This window comes from Pelophylax lessonae (assembly GCF_965119305.1).
Source record: "Pelophylax lessonae genome assembly, chromosome: 6".
NCBI lineage: Eukaryota > Metazoa > Chordata > Amphibia > Anura > Ranidae > Pelophylax > Pelophylax lessonae.
The window spans coordinates 333,065,195-333,087,509 of record NC_138773.1 but is presented as its reverse complement, the minus strand read 5'-3'; the positions used below and the strand labels follow the sequence as shown (position 1 = coordinate 333,087,509).

General features: G+C 44.7%; 1 protein-coding gene across 1 annotated transcript in view; it reads left to right on the top strand.

The window, feature by feature from the left end:
• DPP10 (dipeptidyl peptidase like 10) overlaps positions 1 to 22,315 on the top strand; it is a 318,952-nt gene that overhangs the window by 253,473 nt on the left and 43,164 nt on the right. The window contains exons 15-19 of the mRNA XM_082261092.1: positions 8,158 to 8,205; positions 9,915 to 10,036; positions 21,286 to 21,333; positions 21,553 to 21,651; positions 21,725 to 21,794. Of these exons, the coding sequence (XP_082117218.1) occupies positions 8,158 to 8,205; positions 9,915 to 10,036; positions 21,286 to 21,333; positions 21,553 to 21,651; positions 21,725 to 21,794 (387 nt within the window). The remainder of the gene's footprint in view (positions 1 to 8,157; positions 8,206 to 9,914; positions 10,037 to 21,285; positions 21,334 to 21,552; positions 21,652 to 21,724; positions 21,795 to 22,315) is intronic.

Genomic DNA, 22,315 nt, shown 5'->3' with positions numbered 1-22,315 from the left:
CATGCCTGTACCATCACCTGTGCCATGCCTGTACCATCACCTGTGCAATGCCTATTCCATCACTTGTGCCATGCCTATTCCATCACCTGTGCCATGCCTATACCATCACCTGTGCCATGCCTATTCCATCACCTGTGCCATGCCTATTCCATCACCTGTGCCATGCCTATACCATCATCTGTGCCATGCCTAATCCATCACCTGTGCCATGCCTAATCCATCACCTGTGCCATGCCTATACCATCACCTGTGCAATGCCTATTCCATCACTTGTGCCATGCCTATACCATCACCTGTGCCATGCCTATACCATCACCTGTGCCATGCCTATACCATCACCTGTGCCATGCCTAATCCATCACCTGTGCCATGCCTAATCCATCACCTGTGCCATGCCTAATCCATCACCTGTGCCATGCCTATACCATCACCTGTGCCATGCCTGTACCATCACCTGTGCAATGCCTATTCCATCACTTGTGCCATGCCTATACCATCACCTGTGCCATGCCTATTCCATCACCTGTGCCATGCCTATACCATCACCTGTGCCATGCCTATACCATCATCTGTGCTATGCCTGTGCCATGCCTGTACCATCACATGTGCCATGCCTGTACCATCACCTGTGCAATGCCTATTCCATCACTTGTGCCATGCCTATTCCATCACCTGTGCCATGCCTAGTCCATCACCTGTGCCATGCCTATACCATCATCTGTGCCATGCCTATACCATCACCTGTGCCATGCCTATACCATCTGTGCCATGCCTATACCATCTGTGCCATGCCTGTACCATCACCTGTGCAATGCCTATTCCATCACTTGTGCCATGCCTAATCCATCACCTGTGCCATGCCTAATCCATCACCTGTGCCATGCCTATACCATCACCTGTGCAATGCCTATTCCATCACTTGTGCCATGCCTATACCATCACCTGTGCCATGCCTATACCATCACCTGTGCCATGCCTATACCATCACCTGTGCCATGCCTAATCCATCACCTGTGCCATGCCTAATCCATCACCTGTGCCATGCCTAATCCATCACCTGTGCCATGCCTATACCATCACCTGTGTCATGCCTGTACCATCACCTGTGCAATGCCTATTCCATCACTTGTGCCATGCCTATACCATCACCTGTGCCATGCCTATTCCATCACCTGTGCCATGCCTATTCCATCACCTGTGCCATGCCTATACCATCACCTGTGCCATGCCTATACCATCATCTGTGCTATGCCTGTGCCATGCCTGTACCATCACATGTGCCATGCCTGTACCATCACCTGTGCAATGCCTATTCCATCACTTGTGCCATGCCTATTCCATCACCTGTGCCATGCCTATTCCATCACCTGTGCCATGCCTATACCATCATCTGTGCCATGCCTATACCATCACCTGTGCCATGCCTATACCATCTGTGCCATGCCTATACCATCTGTGCCATGCCTATACCATCTGTGCCATGCCTGTACCATCACCTGTGCAATGCCTATTCCATCACTTGTGCCATGCCTATTCCATCACCTGTGCCATGCCTATACCATCACCTGTGCCATGCCTATTCCATCACCTGTGCCATGCCTATTCCATCACCTGTGCCATGCCTATACCATCATCTGTGCCATGCCTAATCCATCACCTGTGCCATGCCTAATCCATCACCTGTGCCATGCCTATACCATCACCTGTGCCATGCCTATACCATCACCTGTGCAATGCCTATTCCATCACTTGTGCCATGCCTATACCATCACCTGTGCCATGCCTGTACCATCACCTGTGCAATGCCTATTCCATCACTTGTGCCATGCCTATTCCATCACCTGTGCAATGCCTATTCCATCACCTGTGCCATGCCTATTCCATCACCTGTGCCATGCCTATTCCATCACCTGTGCCATGCCTATACCATCTGTGCCATGCCTGTACCATGACCTCAAAGTCACACAATTTTTTACTGCGTTTTTTGCCGCGAAGCAATACCTATTACATTTTTCTTTTTGCGCCCCCCCCCCTCAAAAAATTTTGAGTACCAGCCACCACTGGTCAGCTATTAGTTGCTAGATGTGGATTAGCACTATGTGTATGTTGGGTGTCCCTTAGCTTTGTTAATTATATTCCTGTTTACAGTTTGTATTGTATATGATAATGTGATTAACCCCTCACCTGATTGTGTAGTATATGAATACTGTGTGAGTTTTCAATAAAGAGTTCCAGTTCTCATCTAGGAAAAGGGGTTTTCATCTCTAGGATGCCCTATAGTAAGGTTTTGCCACCGTCCCTGTGAAATCGTTGTGTTTTGGGTTTGGTGCCTCAAACCAACTAAACCACAACATGGTACACACAAAACACGTTAGGCACACAGTTAACCCTGTGATCACCCTAGATGTTTAACCCCTTCCCAGCCAAGGTCATTAGTACAGTGTCAGTGCATATTTGTAGCACTGATCACTGTATTGGTGTCACTAGTTCCCACGAAGTGTCAGATGGGGATTTATTTACTAAGGTTGTTGGGACTTTAAGGGTAAGAGTAAACAAAGTAAAGTATCATAGAATAAAATTTGAACCGTTTATTTTCAAAAAAGTTTTACAAGGTAATAGACAAGTTTGTTGTGGATGGGTTTAAGGTCCATCGGTGAGAGAAGTGAAGAAGTTAGAAAGGTAGGTGACAAGGTGAAAAATAGTGACTTTTGAGGAACATTTGTCTCTGTTGTTCTATGCGTGTATCTCAGGCTTGGAACTTTGTTCAGAGGAAAATGTCCAGGAGATTATCCTACGCGTTTCGGCTGTATAGGCATTAGCCTTTTTCAAGGATAAGTCACCATGTCTAGAAACAACAATGAATTGTAAGTTTTTTGCACATATGCAGAATTTAAAGTAGAATTATGCAATGTGCTTTATGTGACACACATCTTTCTTTTGTCTGCTCCATGGGAGAAAGGTTTTCCCCAGGTTTCTAAATCGCATCAGGAACTAAGGCTGCTTCTATAAATGACCTGTAATTGAGATAAATTAGTTGAAAAATGCAATTTTTTTAGGAAAAGGAAATAATTGTAGATAAAAAATGATGTTTACTTCCAGGCTAAATCATATAGATTCGCTGTACTGGTAGAATACAAAGAAGGAGTTCCTCCCAGATGAGAAAGTTTGTAGCTATAAAATATGGAAGGATTTTAAATATAAATGATTGAAAAAGAAGATGAGATGAACAAAGAAAAATAAAATAAAGTAGAAATGAAGACAATAATTTCATGGTGGGTTTTGTATCTTTGAGCAAAGGTGAAAAGCTTTCTATTTGTGGCAAAAAAGCAAAGCTGAGAGCCCCTTCTATGGTTCTATTGGAATAGGAACACTTACTTATTGTCAGGTATAGTAGAAAAAAAACGGTTCAAGGTGCAGCATCTCCCGGGGTGCAGCTTCTTCCGGGGTGCAGCATCTCCCGGGGTGCAGCTTCTTCCGGGGTGCAGCATCTCCCGGGGTGCAGTATCTCCCGGGGTGCAGTATCTCCCGGGGTGCAGCTTCTTCCGGGGTGCAGCTTCTTCCAGGGTGCAGCATCTCCCGGGGTGCAGCTTCTTCCGGGGTGCAGTATCTCCCGGGGTGCAGGATCTCCCAGGGTGCAGCATCTCCCGGGGTGCAGCATCTCCCGGGGTGCAGCATCTCCCGGGGTGCAGCTTCTTCCGGGGTGCAGCTTCTTCCGGGGTGCAGCATCTCCCGGGGTGCAGCTTCTTCCGGGGTGCAGCATCTCCCGGGGTGCAGTATCTCCCGGGGTGCAGTATCTCCCGGGGTGCAGCTTCTTCCGGGGTGCAGCTTCTTCCGGGGTGCAGCATCTCCCGGGGTGCAGCTTCTTCCGGGGTGCAGTATCTCCCGGGGTGCAGGATCTCCCGGGGTGCAGCATCTCCCGGGGTGCAGCATCTCCCGGGGTGCAGCATCTCCCGGGGTGCAGCTTCTTCCGGGGTGCAGCTTCTTCCGGGGTGCAGCATCTCCCGGGGTGCAGCATCTCCCGGGGTGCAGCATCTCCCGGGGTGCAGCTTCTTCCGGGGTGCAGCATCTCCCGGGGTGCAGCATCTCCCGGGGTGCAGCTTCTTCCGGGGTGCAGCTTCTTCCGGGGTGCAGCTTCTTCCGGGGTGCAGCATCTCCCGGGGTGCAGCATCTCCCGGGGGGGGGGGGGGCGTCTCTCCCTCAGCTGGAGAGAAGTGATTCGCTGGGTGAGTTCCCCGGCCTTATAAAGCGGCTCTTCCTTATTGCGCAGGTGACAAATCCGGCAGCTGCACATCCAGGATGCTGAGTGGTCGTGATATGAAGGCCGCCGGCACGTGCTATGGAGTTTGGAAACCCCGGTTGGGGGGAATCTGGAGAGGCAAGCATTGCTTTCCTTTTAAACTCCTAACGCCCCGATCATTGATCGGGGCTTTCCGTGTCGGGTGCGATAAAAAAGAAAAACTGAGGGCCATCGTCACATGTGGAGACTTGACATATTGACAGAATAATATGTTAAATATAAATATATATATATATATGTAAAGATAGTCATATATCATTTTGAACAAATCAAAAACTTAATTATTATGGATACATTTCAAGATATCTTGTATTGTATTAACATTTAACAGCAGTTGAAATAAAACCAAGGTTGGAGGTGGCACGGATTGTGCCTGGGTAGGGGGAACGAGGAGAACAGTCAATGTTGGGCATAGATGGTGGACTTCCTCAGGATGGGAATATTTTTTGATATAAGTCTTATGGCTGAATGACCCCCCGGGAGATGCTGCACCCCGGGAGATGCTGCACCCCGGGAGATGCTGCACCCCGGGAGATCCTGCACCCCGGGAGATCCTGCACCCCGGGAGATGCTGCACCCCGGGAGATCCTGCACCCCGGTAGATGCTGCACCCCGGGAGATCCTGCACCCCGGGAGATACTGCACCCCGGGAGATGCTGCGCCCCGGGAGATGCTGCGCCCCGGGAGATGCTGCGCCCCGGAAGAAGCTGCACCCCGGGAGATCCTGCACCCCGGGAGATGCTGCACCCCGGGAGATGCTGCACCCCGGGAGATGCTGCACCCCGGTAGATGCTGCACCCCGGGAGATGCTGCACCTTGAAACGTTTTTTTTCTGCTATACCTGACAATAAGTAAGTGTTCCTATTCCAATAGAACCATAGAAGGGGCTCTCAGCTTTGCTTTTTTGCCACAAATAGAAAGCTTTTCACCTTTGCTCAAAGATATAAAACCCACCATGAAATTATTGTCTTCATTTCTACTTTATTTCTAATTATTTTCTTTGTTCATCTCATCTTCTCTTTCAATCATTCATATTTAAAATCCTTCCATATTTTATAGCTACAAACTTTCTCATCTTGAGGAACTCCTTCTTTGTATTCTACCAGTACAGCTAATCTACAAACCCGATTCCAAAAAAGTCAGGACGCGGTACAAATTGTGAATAAAAACAGAATGCAATGATGTGGAAGTTTCAAATTTCAATATTTTATTCAGAATACAACATCGATGACATCAAATGTTTAAACTGAGAAAATGTATCATTTTAAGGGGAAAAATACGTTGATTTTAAATTTCATGGCATCAACACATCTGAAAAAAGTTGGGACAAGGCGGCCATGTTTAGCACTGTGTGGCCTCCCCTCTTCTTTTTATAACAGTCTGCAAATGTCTGGGGACTGAGGAGAAGTTGCTGAAGTTTAGGAATAGGAATGTTGTCCCATTCTTGTCTAATACAGGCTTCTAGTTGCTCAACTGTCTTAGGTCTTCTTTGTCCCATCTTCCTCTTTATGATGCGACAAATGTTTTCTATGGGTGAAAGGTCTGGACGGCAGGCTGGCCATTTCAGTACCCGGATCCTTCTTCTACGCAGCCATGATGATGTAATTGATGCAGTATGTGGTCTGGCATTGTCATGTTGGAAAATGCAAGGTCTTCCCTGAAAGAGACGACGTCTGGATGGATCATATGTTGTTCTAGAACTTGGATATACCTTTCAGCATTGATGGTGCCTTTCCAGATGTGTAAGCTGCCCATGCCACACGCACTCATGTAACCCCATACCATCAGAGAGGCCGGCTTCTGAACTGAGAGCTGAGAACAACTTGGGTTGTCCTTGTCCTCTTTAGTCCGGGTGACATGGCGTCCCAGATTTCCACAAAGAACTTCAAATTTTGATTCGTCTTACCACAGAACAGTTTTCCACTTTGTCACAGACCATTATAAATGAGCCTTGGCCCAGAGAAAATGCCTGCGCTTCTGGATCATGTTTAGATCTGGCTTCTTTTTTGGCCTATAGAGTTTTAGCCGGCATCGGTGAATGGCACGGTGGATTGTGTTCACCGACAATGTTTTCTGGAAGTATTCCTGAGCCCATGTTGTGATTTCCATTACAGTAGCATTCCTGTATGTGATGCAGTGCCGTCTAAGGGCCCGAAGATCACCGCCATCCAGTATGGTTTTCCAGCCTTCACCCTTACACACAGAGATTGTTCCAGATTCTCTGAATCGTTGGATGATATGTACTGTAGATGATGAGAACTTCAAACTCTTTGTAATTTTTCTCTGAGAAACTCCTTTCTGATATTTCTCCACTATTTCCCGCCCCAGCATTGGGGGAATTGGTGATCCTCGGCCCATCCTGACTTCTGAGAGACACGCCCACTCTGAGAGAGACGCCCACTCTGAGAGACACGCCCACTCTGAGAGGCTCTTTTTATACCCAATCATGTTGTCAATTGACCTAATAAGTTGCAAATTGGTCCTCCAGCTGTTCCTTATATGTACATTTAACTTTTCTGGCCTCTTATTGCTACCTGTCCCAACTTTTTTGGAATGTGGAGCTCTCATGAAATCCAAAATGAGCCAATATTTGGCTGACATTTCAAAATGTCTCCCTTTCACCATCTGATATCTTATCTATATTATATTGTGAATAAAATATACGTTTATGAGATTTGTAAATTAGTCCATTCCTTTTTTACTCACAATTTGTGCAGTGTCCCAACTTTTTTGGAATTGAGTTTATATATGATTTAGCCTGGAAGTAAACATCATTTTTTATCTACAATTATTTCCTTTTCCTAAAAAATTGCATTTTTCAACTAATTTATCTCAATTACACGTCATTTATAGAAGCAGTCTTAGATCCTGATGAGACTTAGAAACCTGGGGAAAACCTTTCACACATGGAGCAGACAAAAGAAAGATGTGTGTCACATAAAGCACATTGCATAATTCTACTTTAAATTTTGCATATGTGCAAAAAACTTCCAATTCATTGTTGTTTCTAGATATGGTGACTTATCCTTGAAAAAGGCTAATACCTATACAGCCGAAACGCGTAGGATAAACTCCTGGACATTTTCCTCTCAACAAAGTTCCAAGCCTGAAATACACGCATGGAACAACAGAGACAAATGTTCCTCAAAAGTCACCATTTTTCACCTGGGGCACCTACCTTTCTTGGGTTGGTGCTGATCTTGGGTGATATTCTGGGGGCGTCGGTCTGGGTTAGTTCCGATCTTTGGTGATATTGTGGGGGGTCAGTATGGGCTGATGCCGATCTTTGGTGATATTCTGGGGGGGGGGGTTGGTCTGGGTTGGTGCTGATCTTTGGTGATATTCGGGGGGGGGGTCGGTCTGGGTTGGTGCTGATCTTTGGTGATATTCTGGGGGGGTCGGTCTGGGTTGGTGCTGATATTTGGTGATATTCTGGGGGGGTCGGTCTGGGTTGGTGCTGATATTTGGTGATATTCTGGGGGGTCGGTCTGGGTTGGTGCTGATATTTGGTGATATTCTGGGGGGTCGGTCTGGGTTGATGCTGATCTTTGGTGATATTTGGGGGGGGGGGTCGGTCTGGGTTGGTGGTGATCTTTGGTAATATTTTGGGGGGGGGGGGTCGGTCTGGGTTGGTGGTGATCTTTGGTGATATTTTGGAGGGGGGGGGTCGGTCTGGGTTGGTGGTGATCTTTGGTGATATTTTGGGGGTTGGGGGGTCGGTCTGAGTTAGTGGTAATCTTCGGTGATATTTCGGGGGGGGGGTCGGTCTGGGTTGGTGGTGATCTTTGGTGATATTTGGTATTTGGGGGGGGGGGGGGGTTGGTAGTGATCTGATCTCACACATCTTTCATCTCCTCCAGATATTTCCTCAGCACGGAGGACTCGCCCCGGAGTCGTCAGCTGTACAGGTATGGACGCCCAGCGGCCCGCGGTTGGAGTACTGTGTTGAGCAGCATCACTCAGTATAAATCATTTACACACAAATGACAGAACCTCCACAATCCCCCTGAGACCCCACAATCTCTGAGAACCCCCACAATCTACCAGAGACCTTCAGACTCCCCTGAAACCCCAATAGACCCAGTGACCCCCACAATATTCCAGAGAACCCCCACAATCCCCCTGAGACCCCACAATCACTGAGAGATCCCCTGAGACCCCTAATATTTCCCATAAGACCCCCCACATTCTCCCAGGGAACCCCCACAATATCCCAGAGACCCCCATAATCCCATACAATGCCGCAGAGATACAAGTGGTTGAGTCTAAGGGAGAGTCCACGAGTCAGTTACCCCTCATCCCTACACTGATCATGGTAGCAAAAAGGAAAAACCCCTAATTGGGACTATAACGGGCAACTACACACTTGTAAAAGTTTAGTAATTTATTGATACATTTGATAGAAAAATACAAACATCACATATAAATACTCATATAAAACAAAAAGAAGCGACTAGTAATGCAAAAAATGCGACCATATGGACAAAGGAAAACCTTAGGTGGGCCAAAGAGACCCTCTAATTCCTCCAGATGCCCTTATAGTCCTCCTCTGAATCTACAATTCCCCAGAGACCGCCCACAATCCATCAGAGACCTCCCACAATCCATCTGAGACCTCCCACAATCCATCTGAGACCTCCCACAATCCATCTGAGACCTCCCACAATCCATCTGAGACCTCCCACAATCCATCAGAGACCTCCCACAATCCGTCAGAGACCGCCCACAATCCATCAGAGACCGCCCACAATCCATCAGAGACCGCCCACAATCCATCAGAGACCGCCCACAATCCATCAGAGACCTCCCACAATCCGTCTGAGACCCCCCACAAGTCCCCTGAGATCCCCTCAATCTCTCTGAGACTCCCCCAACCACCAACAAGTCTCATCTCCTCCCATTGGGTCATTGAGCTCTGAGCTGTGCAAATGATTGGGTGTTCCCGCAGTACACAATGACACCACATGAGACAGAGGGGATATGATAGAAACTTTTAAATACATAAAGGGAATCAACTCGGTAAAGGAGGAGAGCATATTTAAAAGAAGAAAAACTACCACAAGAGGACACAGTTTTAAATTAGAGGGGCAAAGGTTTAAAAGTAATATGAGGAAGTATTACTTTACTGAGAGAGTAGTGGATGCATGGAATAACCTTCCTGCAGAAGTGGTAGCTGCAAATACAGTGAAGGAGTTTAAGCATGCATGGGATAGGCATAAGGCTATCCTTCATATAAGATAGGGCCAGGGACTATTCATAGGATTCAGATATATTGGGCAGACTAGATGGGCCAAATGGTTCTTATCTGCCGACACATTCTATGTTTCTATGTTTCTATGTTTCTATGTTACCATACTGACACACACATGCAATCCAATGAGAGCTCCCAAATGTTAAACTAAGAAAATCACAGTCCTGATGAAGGGAGGGGGGAGGGGGAGGGGTAGGGAGGGGGGTTGGCCACCAAAACACGTAAACTTTACTCTGCTTTGAGCTATTTTTTTGTTTATTACCTCGGAGACTTGGATATTTGTTTTATGTTTGAACTATACTGACACAAGGCAGAATGTATATCACTAACTGCTAACTGTCATTTTATCTGTCCTTCTCCCCCCAGCGTGTCGATATTCGGATTGCTGAACCGTCAGTGTCTGTCCTGTGAATTGGCCCGCGATCAATGCTCCTTCTTCAACGCAAAGTTCAGCCCATTAAACCATCACTTCCTACTGCACTGCAAAGGTGAGAAACCGACCAATCAGACAATCCGAATGCTGCAGATGGTAAACAAACCTTTCTATCTTCTATTCTGGTTCAAATGTTAGAAACCGGCAAGGATCTCCACTCATTCCTTCTTATACTCATCTGAGTGACTACATAGCCCATATATCCCCCCAATATATCCATAGCAATCCCCATATCCCCCCAATATATCCATAGCAATCCCCATATCCCCCAATATATCCATAGCAATCCCCATATCCCCCCAATATATCCATAACAATCCCCATATCCCCCAATATATCCATAACAATCCTCATATCCCCCAATATATCCATAACAATCCCCATATCACCCCAATATATCCATAGCAATCCTCATATATCCCCCCAATATATTCATGGCAATCCCCATATCCCCCCAATATATCCATAGCAATCTCCATATATCCCCCCAATATATCCATAGCAATCCCCATATCCCCCCAATATATCCATAGCAATCCCCATATATCCCCCCAATATATCCATAGCAATCCCCATATCCCCCCAATATGTCCATAACAATCCTCATACCCCCCCAATATATCCATAACAATCCTCCTATCCCCCCAATATATCCATAGCAATCCTCATATCACCCCAATATATCCATAACAATCCCCATATCCCCCCAATATATCCATAACAATCCTCATATATCACCCCAATATATCCATCACAATCCTCATATCCCCCCAATATATCCATAACAATCCCCATATCCCCCCAATATATCCATAACAATCCCCATATCCCCCCAATATATCCATAACAATCCTCATATATCACCCCAATATATCCATCACAATCCTCATATCCCCCCAATATATCCATAACAATCCCCATATCCCCCCAATATATCCATAACAATCCCCATATCCCCCCAATATATCCATAACAATCCCCATATCCCCCCAATATATCCATAGCAATCCCCATATCACCCCAATATATCCATAACAATCCCCATATCACCCCAATATATCCATAACAATCCCCATATCACCCCAATATATCCATAACAATCCTCATATCCCCCCAATATATCCATAACAATCCCCATATCCCCCAATATATCCATCACAATCCTCATATCCCCCCAATATATCCATAACAATCCCCATATCCCCCCAATATATCCATAACAATCCCCATATCCCCCCAATATATCCATAACAATCCCCATATCCCCCCAATATATCCATAGCAATCCCCATATCCCCCCAATATATCCATAACAATCCCCATATCCCCCCAATATATCCATAGCAATCCCATTATCCCCCCAATATATCCATAACAATTCTTATATCCCCCCAATATATCCATAGCAATCCCCATATCACCCCAATATATCCATAACAATCCTCATATCCCCCCAATATATCCATAACAATCCCCATATCCCCCCAATATATCCATAACAATCCTCATATATCACCCCAATATATCCATCACAATCCTCCTATCCCCCCAATATATCCATCACAATCCTCATATCCCCCAATATATCCATCACAATCCTCCTATCCCCCCAATATATCCATAACAATCCTCATATATCACCCCAATATATCCATAACAATCCTCATATCCCCCCAATATATCCATAACAATCCCCATATCCCCCCAATATATCCATAACAATCCTCATATATCCCCCAATATATCCATAACAATCCTCATATATCCCCCAATATATCCATAACAATCCTCATATATCACCCCAATATATCCATCACAATCCTCATATCCCCCCCAATATATCCATAACAATCCTCATATCCCCCAATATATCCATAACAATCCTTATATCCCCCACCCCAATATATCCATAACAATCCTCATATATCACCCCAATATATCCATCACAATCCTCCTATCCCCCCAATATATCCATAACAATCCTCATATATCACCCCAATATATCCATCACAATCCTCATATCCCCCCAATATATCCATAACAATCCCCATATCCCCCCAATATATCCATAACAATCCTCATATATCCCCCAATATATCCATAACAATCCTCATATATCCCCCAATATATCCATAACAATCCTCATATCCCCCAATATATCCATAACAATCCCCATATCCCCCCAATATATCCATAACAATCCTCATATCCCCCCAATATATCCATAACAATCCTCATATCCCCCAATATATCCATATCCCCCCTATATATATCCATAACAATCCCCATATATCACCCCAATATAATCATAACAATCCTCATATCCCCCCAATATATCCATAATAATCCCCATATATCACCCCAATATATCCATAACAATCCCCATATATCACCCCAATATATCCATAACAATCCCCATATATCACCCCAATATATCCATAACAATCCCCATATATCACCCAAATATATCCATAACAATCCCCATATCCCCCAATATATCCATAACAATCCTCATATCCCCCAATATATCCATAACAATCCTCATATCCCCCAATATATCTATAACAATCCTCATATCCCCCAATATATCCATAACAATCCTCATATATCACCCCAATATATCCATAACAATCCCCATATCCCCCCAATATATCCATAGCAGTCCCCATATCCCCCCAATATATCCATAATAATCCCCATATATCACCCCAATATATCCATAACAATCCCCATATATCACCCCAATATATCCATAACAATCCCCATATATCACCCAAATATATCCATAACAATCCTCATATCCCCCCAATATATCCATAACAATCCCCATATCCCCCAATATATCCATAACAATCCTCATATCCCCCCAATATATCCATAACAATCCTTATATCCCCCAATATATCCATAACAATCCTCATATATCACCCCAATATATCCATAACAATCCCCATATCCCCCCAATATATCCATAACAATCCCCATATCCCCCCAATATATCCATAGCAATCCCCATATCCCCCCAATATATCCATAACAATTCTTATATCCCCCCAATATATCCATAGCAATCCCCATATATCCCCCAATATATCCATAGCAATCCCCATATCACCCCAATATATCCATAACAATCCTCATATATCACCCCAATATATCCATCACAATCCTCCTATTCCCCCAATATATCCATCACAATCCTCATATCCCCCCAATATATCCATCACAATCCCCATATCCCCCAATATATCCATAACAATCCTTATATCCCCCAATATATCCATAACAATCCTCATATCCCCCAATATATCCATAACAATCCTCCTATCCCCCCAATATATCCATAACAATCCCAATATATCCATAACAATCCTCATATCACCCCAATATATCCATAACAATCCTCATATCCCCCCAATATATCCATAGCAATCCTCATATCCCCCCAATATATCCATAACAATCCTCATATCCCCCCAATATATCCATAGCAATCCTCATATCCCCCCAATATATCCATAACAATCCCCATATCCCCCCAATATATCCATAACAATCCTCATATATCACCCCAATATATCCATAACAATCCTCCTATCCCCCCAATATATCCATAACAATCCTCATATATCACCCCAATATATCCATAACAATCCTCATATCCCCCAATATATCCATAACAATCCTCATATATCCCCCAATATATCCATAACAATCCTCATATCCCCCCAATATATCCATAGCAATCCTCATATCCCCCCAATATATCCATAACAATCCTCATATCCCCCAATATATCCATAACAATCCTCATATATCCCCCAATATATCCATAACAATCCTCATATCCCCCCAATATATCCATAACAATCCTCATATCCCCCCAATATATCCATAACAATCCTCATATCCCCCAAATATATCCATAACAATCCTCATATATCCCCCAATATATCCATAACAATCCTCATATCCCCCAATATATCCATAACAATCCTCATATATCCCCCAATATATCCATAACAATCCTCATATCCCCCCAATATATCCATAACAATCCTCATATCCCCCCAATATATCCATAACAATCCTCATATCCCCCCAATATATCCATAACAATCCTCATATATCCCCCAATATATCCATAACAATCCTCATATATCCCCCAATATATCCATAACAATCCTCATATCCCCCCAATATATCCATAACAATCCTCATATCCCCCCAATATATCCATAACAATCCTCATATCCCCCCAATATATCCATAACAATCCCCATATATGCCCATATGTGCCCATTCACAAGAAAGGTAGTAGGGAGGAATCGAGCAACTATAGACCAGTGAGTCTGACATCAATAGTAGTCAAATTAATGGAAACCCTATTAAAGGATAGGATTGTGGAACATCTTAAATCCCATGGATTGCAAGATGAAAAACAACATGGGTTTACTTCAGGGAGATCATGTCAAACAAATCTTATAGATTTTTTTGACTGGGTGACTAAAATAATAGACGGTGGAGGTGCAGTAGACATTGCATATCTAGATTTTAGTAAGGCTTTTGACACTGTCCCACATAGAAGACTTATCAATAAACTGCAGTCATTGAGCATGGACTCCCATATTGTTGAGTGGATTAGGCAGTGGCTGAGTGACAGACAACAGAGGGTTGTAGTCAATGGAGAACATTCAGAACAAGGTCATGTTACCAGTGGGGTACCTCAGGGATCTGTACTGGGACCAATTTTGTTTAATATCTTCATAAGTGATATTGCAAAAGGCCTCGATGGAAAGGTTTGTCTTTTTGCTGATGACACAAAGATATGTAACAGGGTTGATGTTCCTGGAGGGAAACGCCAAATGGAAAAGGATTTAGGAAAACTAGAAGAATGGTCAGAACTCTGGCAACTGAAATTTAATGTGGATAAGTGCAAGATAATGCACCTGGGACGTAAAAACCCAAGGGCAGAATATAGAATATTTAACACAGTCCTGACCTCAGTATCTGAGGAAAGGGATTTAGGAGTAATTATTTCAGAAGACTTAAAGGTGGGAAGACAATGTAATAGAGCAGCACGAAATGCCAGCAGAATGCTTGGATGTATAGGGAGAGGTATAAGCAGTAGAAAGAGAGAAGTGCTTATGCCGCTGTACAGAACACTGGTGAGACCTCACTTGGAGTATTGTGCGCAGTACTGGAGGCCATATCTCCAGAAGGATATAGATACTCTAGAGAGAGTTCAGAGAAGAGCTACTAAACTAGTACATGGATTGCAGGAAAAAACTTACCAGGAAAGGTTAAAGGACCTTAACATGTATAGCTTGGAAGAAAGAAGAGACAGAGGGGATATGATAGAAACTTTTAAATACATAAAGGGAATCAACTCAGTAAAGGAGGAGAGCATATTTAAAAGAAGAAAAACTACCACAAGAGGACACAGTTTTAAATTAGAGGGGCAAAGGTTTAAAAGTAATATGAGGAAGTATTACTTTACTGAGAGAGTAGTGGATGCATGGAATAACCTTCCTGCAGAAGTGGTAGCTGCAAATACAGTGAAGGAGTTTAAGCATGCATGGGATAGGCATAAGGCTATCCTTCATATAAGATAGGTCCAGGGACTATTCATAGGATTCAGATATATTGGGCAGACTAGATGGGCCAAATGGTTCTTATCTGCCGACACATTCTATGTTTCTATATATCCCCCCAATATATCCATAACATTCCCCATATATCCCCCCAATATATCAATAACATTCCCCATATATCACTCCTATGCCCGGTATACACTTCTGATTATATTATGTCTGGAATTTAGAAGGTGCGTTGTAGTCCCGGAGCCGGTAATCCCATGGCCTGGTAGTATGGAGGATGAGAAGTCGGGGATATTCTGGAATCATCCATTCACTGTGGAGTTCTTCAGCTACAAGGAATTCATCAACCGAGAGATCCACCATAAGATCCACTATAAGATCCATCAAAGGATCCCTTATATGATCCACCTTAAGATCCTCCATAACATCCACCATAAAGGTCCATCATAAGATCCCCTATAAGATTCATAATAAGATCTTTCATAAAATCCACCAAAGGATCCCCCATAAGATCCATTAAAAGATCCACCATAAGATACCCCATAGGATCCATAGAAATATCCCCCATAAGTTCCTCCAAGGGATTCACCATAAGATCCATCATAAAATCCCCTTTAACCACTTTAGCCCCGGAGGATTTGGCTGCTCAATGACCAGGCCCTATTTTGCGATTCAGCACTCCGTGAATTTAACGGACAATTGCGCGGTCGTGCGACGCTGTGATTTCCCCACAAACAGAGCTTTCTTTTGGTGGTATTTGATCACCTGTGCGGTTTTTATTTTTTGCAAACAAAACAAAAACAAAAAAAAAAGAGCGACAATTTTGAAAAAATAATATTTTTCACATTTTTTTATTTGAAATTCCCCAAAAAAAAAAAAGTAAAAATCAAAATTTTTTAACATTTTAGGCCAATTTGTTTTCTGCTACATATGTTTGGTAAAAAAAAATCGCAATAAGCGTATTTTGATTGGTTTGCGCAAAAGTTATTGCGTTTACTAACTACGGGAAAGATTTTTGTCATTTTTATTGTTTTTTTTTTTAACGAGTAATGGGGGCGATCTGCGATTTGTTTTGCGGGACTGCGACATTGCGGCGGACAGATTGGACCCCTGACTACATTTTTGACACTTTTGGGGGTACCAGTGACATTACTACAGTAATCAGTGCCATATATATGCACTGTTACTGTAATAATGACACTGGCAGGGAAGGGGTTAACTTTATTGGTGATCAGTGGGTTAAATGTATCCCTAGGGGCGTGTTTCTAACTTTGGGGGGGTGTGGCTTGTGATGTAACCACAGAGACATACGATCCTACATAGCAGGATCGTGTAGTCTCTGCAGTTACACCAGGGAGAATGACAGCCACCTTTCTCCCTCTCCTGAGCGGGATCGCGAGTGTCCGGCAGACATCGGAGCCACCGGTCACTCGCGCAGGGATGTTAGTGCACGAGCGGGGGTGGGAGCGCGCCTCTGGTGGCGCGCGCTCGCCCCCTACAGGCTCCTGGGCGAGCAACGTAGTACTACGTCGGTTTGGCCAGGAGCGGCTGACCTCCGCAGTAAATATACTGACGGCGGTCAGCAAGTGGTTAAGATCCATCATAGTTACTCAGGTTGAAAATAGACGCAAGTCCATCTGGCTCAACCAATAAAAAACAGTAAAGAAATGCCAGCCATACAATCCCCTATACGCAATACCATATACGCAATCCCATATACGCAATCCCATATACGCAATCCCCTATACACAATCCTATATACACAATCCCATATACACAATCCCCTATACGCAATCCCATATACACCGATCCCCTGTACACAATCCCATATACACAATCCCATATACACAATCCCATATACGCAATCCTCTATACACAATCCCCTATACACAATCCCCTATACACCGATCCCCTGTACACAATCCCATATACACAATCCCCTATACGCAATCCCATATACGCAATCCCCTGTACGCAATCCCCTGTACACAATCCCCTATACACAATCCCCTATACGCAATCCCCTGTACACAATCCCATATACGCAATCCCATATACACAATCCCCTCTACACAATCCCATATACGCAATCCACTGTACACAATCCCCTATACGCAATCCCCTATACACAATCCCCTCTACACAATCCCATATACGCAATCCACTGTACACAATCCCCTATACACACTCCCATATACGCAATCCCCTATACGCAATCCCATATACACCGATCCCCTGTACACAATCCCATATACACAATCCATATACACAATCCCATATACACAATCCCATATACGCAATCCTCTATACACAATCCCCTATACACAATCCCCTATACACCGATCCCCTGTACACAATCCCATATACACAATCCCCTATACACAATCCCCTATACGCAATCCCCCATACGCAATCCACTGTACACAATCCCCTATACACACTCCCATATACGCAATCCCCTATACGCAATCCCATATACACCGATCCCCTGTACACAATCCCATATACACAATCCATATACACAATCCCATATACACAATCCCATATACGCAATCCTCTATACACAATCCCCTATACACAATCCCCTATACACCGATCCCCTGTACACAATCCCATATACACAATCCCCTATACACAATCCCCTATACGCAATCCCCCATACGCAATCCCCTATACACAATCCCCTATACACAATCCCATATACGCAATCCCCTATACACAATCCCCTGTACACAATTCCATATACGCAATCCCATATACACAATCCCCTATACGCAATCCCCTGTATGGAATCCCCTGTACGCAATCCCATATACGCAATCCCATATACACAATCCCCTATACGCAATCCCCTATACGCAATCCCCTATACACAATCCCATATACGCAATCCACTGTACACAATCCCCTATACACACTCCCATATACGCAATCCCCTATACGCAATCCCCTATACGCAATCCCCTATACGCAATCCTCTATAAGCAATCCCCTATACACAATCCCCTGTACGCAATCCCCTATACGCAATCCCCTGTACGCAATCCCATATACGCAATCCCCTGTACACAATCCCCTATACGCAATCCCCTGTACACAATCCCATATACGCAATCCCATATACACAATCCCCTATACGCAATCCCCTATACGCAATCCCCTATACACAATCCCCTATACGCAATCCCCTATACACAATCCCCTATACGCAATCCCCTATACGCAATCCACTGTACACAATCCCCTATACACACTCCCATATACGCAATCCCCTATACGCAATCCCATATACACCGATCCCCTGTACACAATCCCATATACACAATCCATATACACAATCCCATATACACAATCCCATATACGCAATCCTCTATACACAATCCCCTATACACAATCCCCTATACACCGATCCCCTGTACACAATCCCATATACACAATCCCCTATACACAATCCCCTATACGCAATCCCCCATACGCAATCCCCTATACACAATCCCCTATACACAATCCCATATACGCAATCCCCTATACACAATCCCCTGTACACAATTCCATATACGCAATCCCATATACACAATCCCCTATACACAATCCCCTGTATGGAATCCCCTGTACGCAATCCCATATACGCAATCCCATATACACAATCCCCTATACGCAATCCCCTATACGCAATCCCCTATACACAATCCCCTATACACAATCCCATATACGCAATCCACTGTACACAATCCCCTATACACACTCCCATATACGCAATCCCCTATACGCAATCCCCTATACGCAATCCCCTATACGCAATCCTCTATACGCAATCCCCTATACACAATCCCCTGTACGCAATCCCCTATACGCAATCCCCTGTACGCAATCCCATATACGCAATCCCCTGTACACAATCCCCTATACGCAATCCCCTGTACACAATCCCATATACGCAATCCCCTATACGCAATCCCCTATACACAATCCCCTGTACGGAATCCCCTGTACGCAATCCCCTATACACAATCCCCTATACGCAATCCCCTATACACAATCCCCTATACGCAATCCCCTGTACGCAATCCCATATACGCAATCCCATGTACGCAATCCCCTATACGCAATCCCCTATACGCAATCCCCTGTACGCAATCCCCTATACACAATCCCCTATACGCAATCCCCTATACGCAATCCCCTATACGCAATCCCCTATACGCAATCCCCTATACGCAATCCCCTGTACGCAATCCCCTGTACGCAATCCCCTATACACAATCCCCTATACGCAATCCCCTATACACAATCCCCTATACGCAATCCCCTATACGCAATCCCCTGTACGCAATCCCATATACGTAATCCCATATACGCAATCCCATATACGCAATCCCCTATACGCAATCCCCTATACACAATCCCATATACACAATCCCCTGTACGGAATCCCCTGTACGCAATCCCCTATACACAATCCCCTGTACGGAATCCCCTGTACGCAATCCCCTATACACAATCCCCTGTACACAATCCCATTTACGCAATCCCCTGTACACAATCCCTTATACGCAATCCCATATACACAATCCCATATACGCAATCCCCTGTACGCAATCTCCTGTACGCAATCCCCTATACGCAATCCCCTGTACGCAATCCCCTGTACGGAATCCCCTGTACGCAATCCCCTATACACAATCCCATATACGCAATCCCCTATACGCAATCCCCTATACGCAATCCCCTGTACGCAATCCCCTATACGCAATCCCCTGTACGGAATCCCCTGTACGCAATCCCATATACGCAATCCCCTATACACAATCCCTTATACACAATCCCCTATACGCAATCCCCTATACGCAATCCCCTATACACATACCCATATACACAATCCCCTATACACAATCCTCTATACACAATCCCATACCCACAGTTGATCCAGAGGAAGGCAAAAAACCCTCATAAGATACACCATAGAGGAGAGCCATGGGGAACAGGTATACTGTGTCCAGCTTTCAGCTTCAGCGATGGCAGATCACAATCTGTGATTGGAAATGATTGTACAGTATATGGGGGATATCCTCAGACTCAGTGATTGTACAGTATATGGGGGATATCCTCAGACTCAGTGATTGTACAGTATATGGGGGATGTCCTCAGACTCAGTGATTGTACAGTATATGGGGGATATCCTCGCTCAGTGATTGTACAGTATATGGGGGATATCCTCAGACTCAGTGATTGTACAGTATATGGGGGATATCCTCAGACTCAGTGATTGTACAGTATATGGGGGATATCCTCAGACTCAGTGATTGTACAGTATATGGGGGATATCCTCAGACTCAGTGATTGTACAGTATATGGGGATGTCCTCAGACTCAATGATTGTACAGTATATGGGGGATGTCCTCAGACTCAGTGATTGTACAGTATATGGGGGATATCCTCAGACTCGGTGATTGTACAGTATATGGGGGATATCCTCAGACTCGGTGATTGTACAGTATATGGGGGATATCACTCAGTGATTGTACAGTATATGGGTGATATCACTCGGTGATTGTACAGTATATGGGTGATATCACTCAGTGATTGTACAGTATATGGGGGATATCCTCAGACTCTTCTCTCTCCGTTTGTCTTCATACTTGTAGCTGCAGAGAGTTGTCAGCCGTGTATTTCCTCCACATCCAATGTCTTTCCTGCCTTGTAGGTCCCGGAGTCCCGATGTTCACCGTCCACAGAACCACCGACCCCTCAGGTCAGTCCCAACCTCATTCTCAAATCTAACAAATCACACCAGTCATGGCGGGGTGGGGTGGGGTGGGTGGGGGAGGGGTGGGGTGGAGGAGGTGAGGGGTAGGGTGGGGTGGGGTGGGTGGGGGAGGGGTGGGGTGGAGGAGGTGAGGGGTAGGGTGGGGGTGGGGTGGGGGAGGAGTCCGGGTTCTTTATTGGATTTGTTGTTTTTCGCATTCTGCAGATTTTTACACCATGGAGAATAATTCGGTTCTGCAGGAAGCCGTCTCCCAGAAGCAGATATTCCGCAGTGAGATAAAGACGATAAATATTGAAGATTACGGTGAGGATTCGCCATCTGGCGTCCATGTTGGTGTCTCCGGCGCTCGCTCATCCCAATCTTCTTCTCTTTGTAGAACTTCCTCTCCGGCTCTCCTTTCCTCGGGACTTTACAGAGAAGAACCAATATCCACTCCTCCTCATCGTGTGAGTTTCCCAATCACTCCGAATGTCTCTTCAGGGAGCAGAAAATCGAGGAGAGCCGTAAAATCTGCCGCTCATCGAACGTCTCGCAGTGAAATACGAACGTTTTATGACCTCGTCTTATGGGGATCAGGAAGGAACTGGGGCAGATTGGACCATTTGGCTGTGTATTGTCTCCTGCCTTTATTGCGATTGGTAGAGCAGATTTCCAGCTCTTCTATCGGTGGAACTGTTTTCGTTTCACTTCATCACATACAGAGCATTGAAAAAGTATTCACACCCCTTGAAATCTCCCACATTTTCTCATGTTATGCCCCATACACACGTGCAGATTATCTGCAGACTTTTGTCTGCAGACTTACCAAAACCATATAATATGAGGTCAAACCTAAACACTTTCAATTTGTATGCAATCCAGCAGGCCCTTGCACTACATAGAAAAGGTAAGTCTGCAGACAAAAGTCTGCAGATAATCTGCACGTGTGTATGGGGCATTACACCCAGAAATGTATTTTATTGGGATT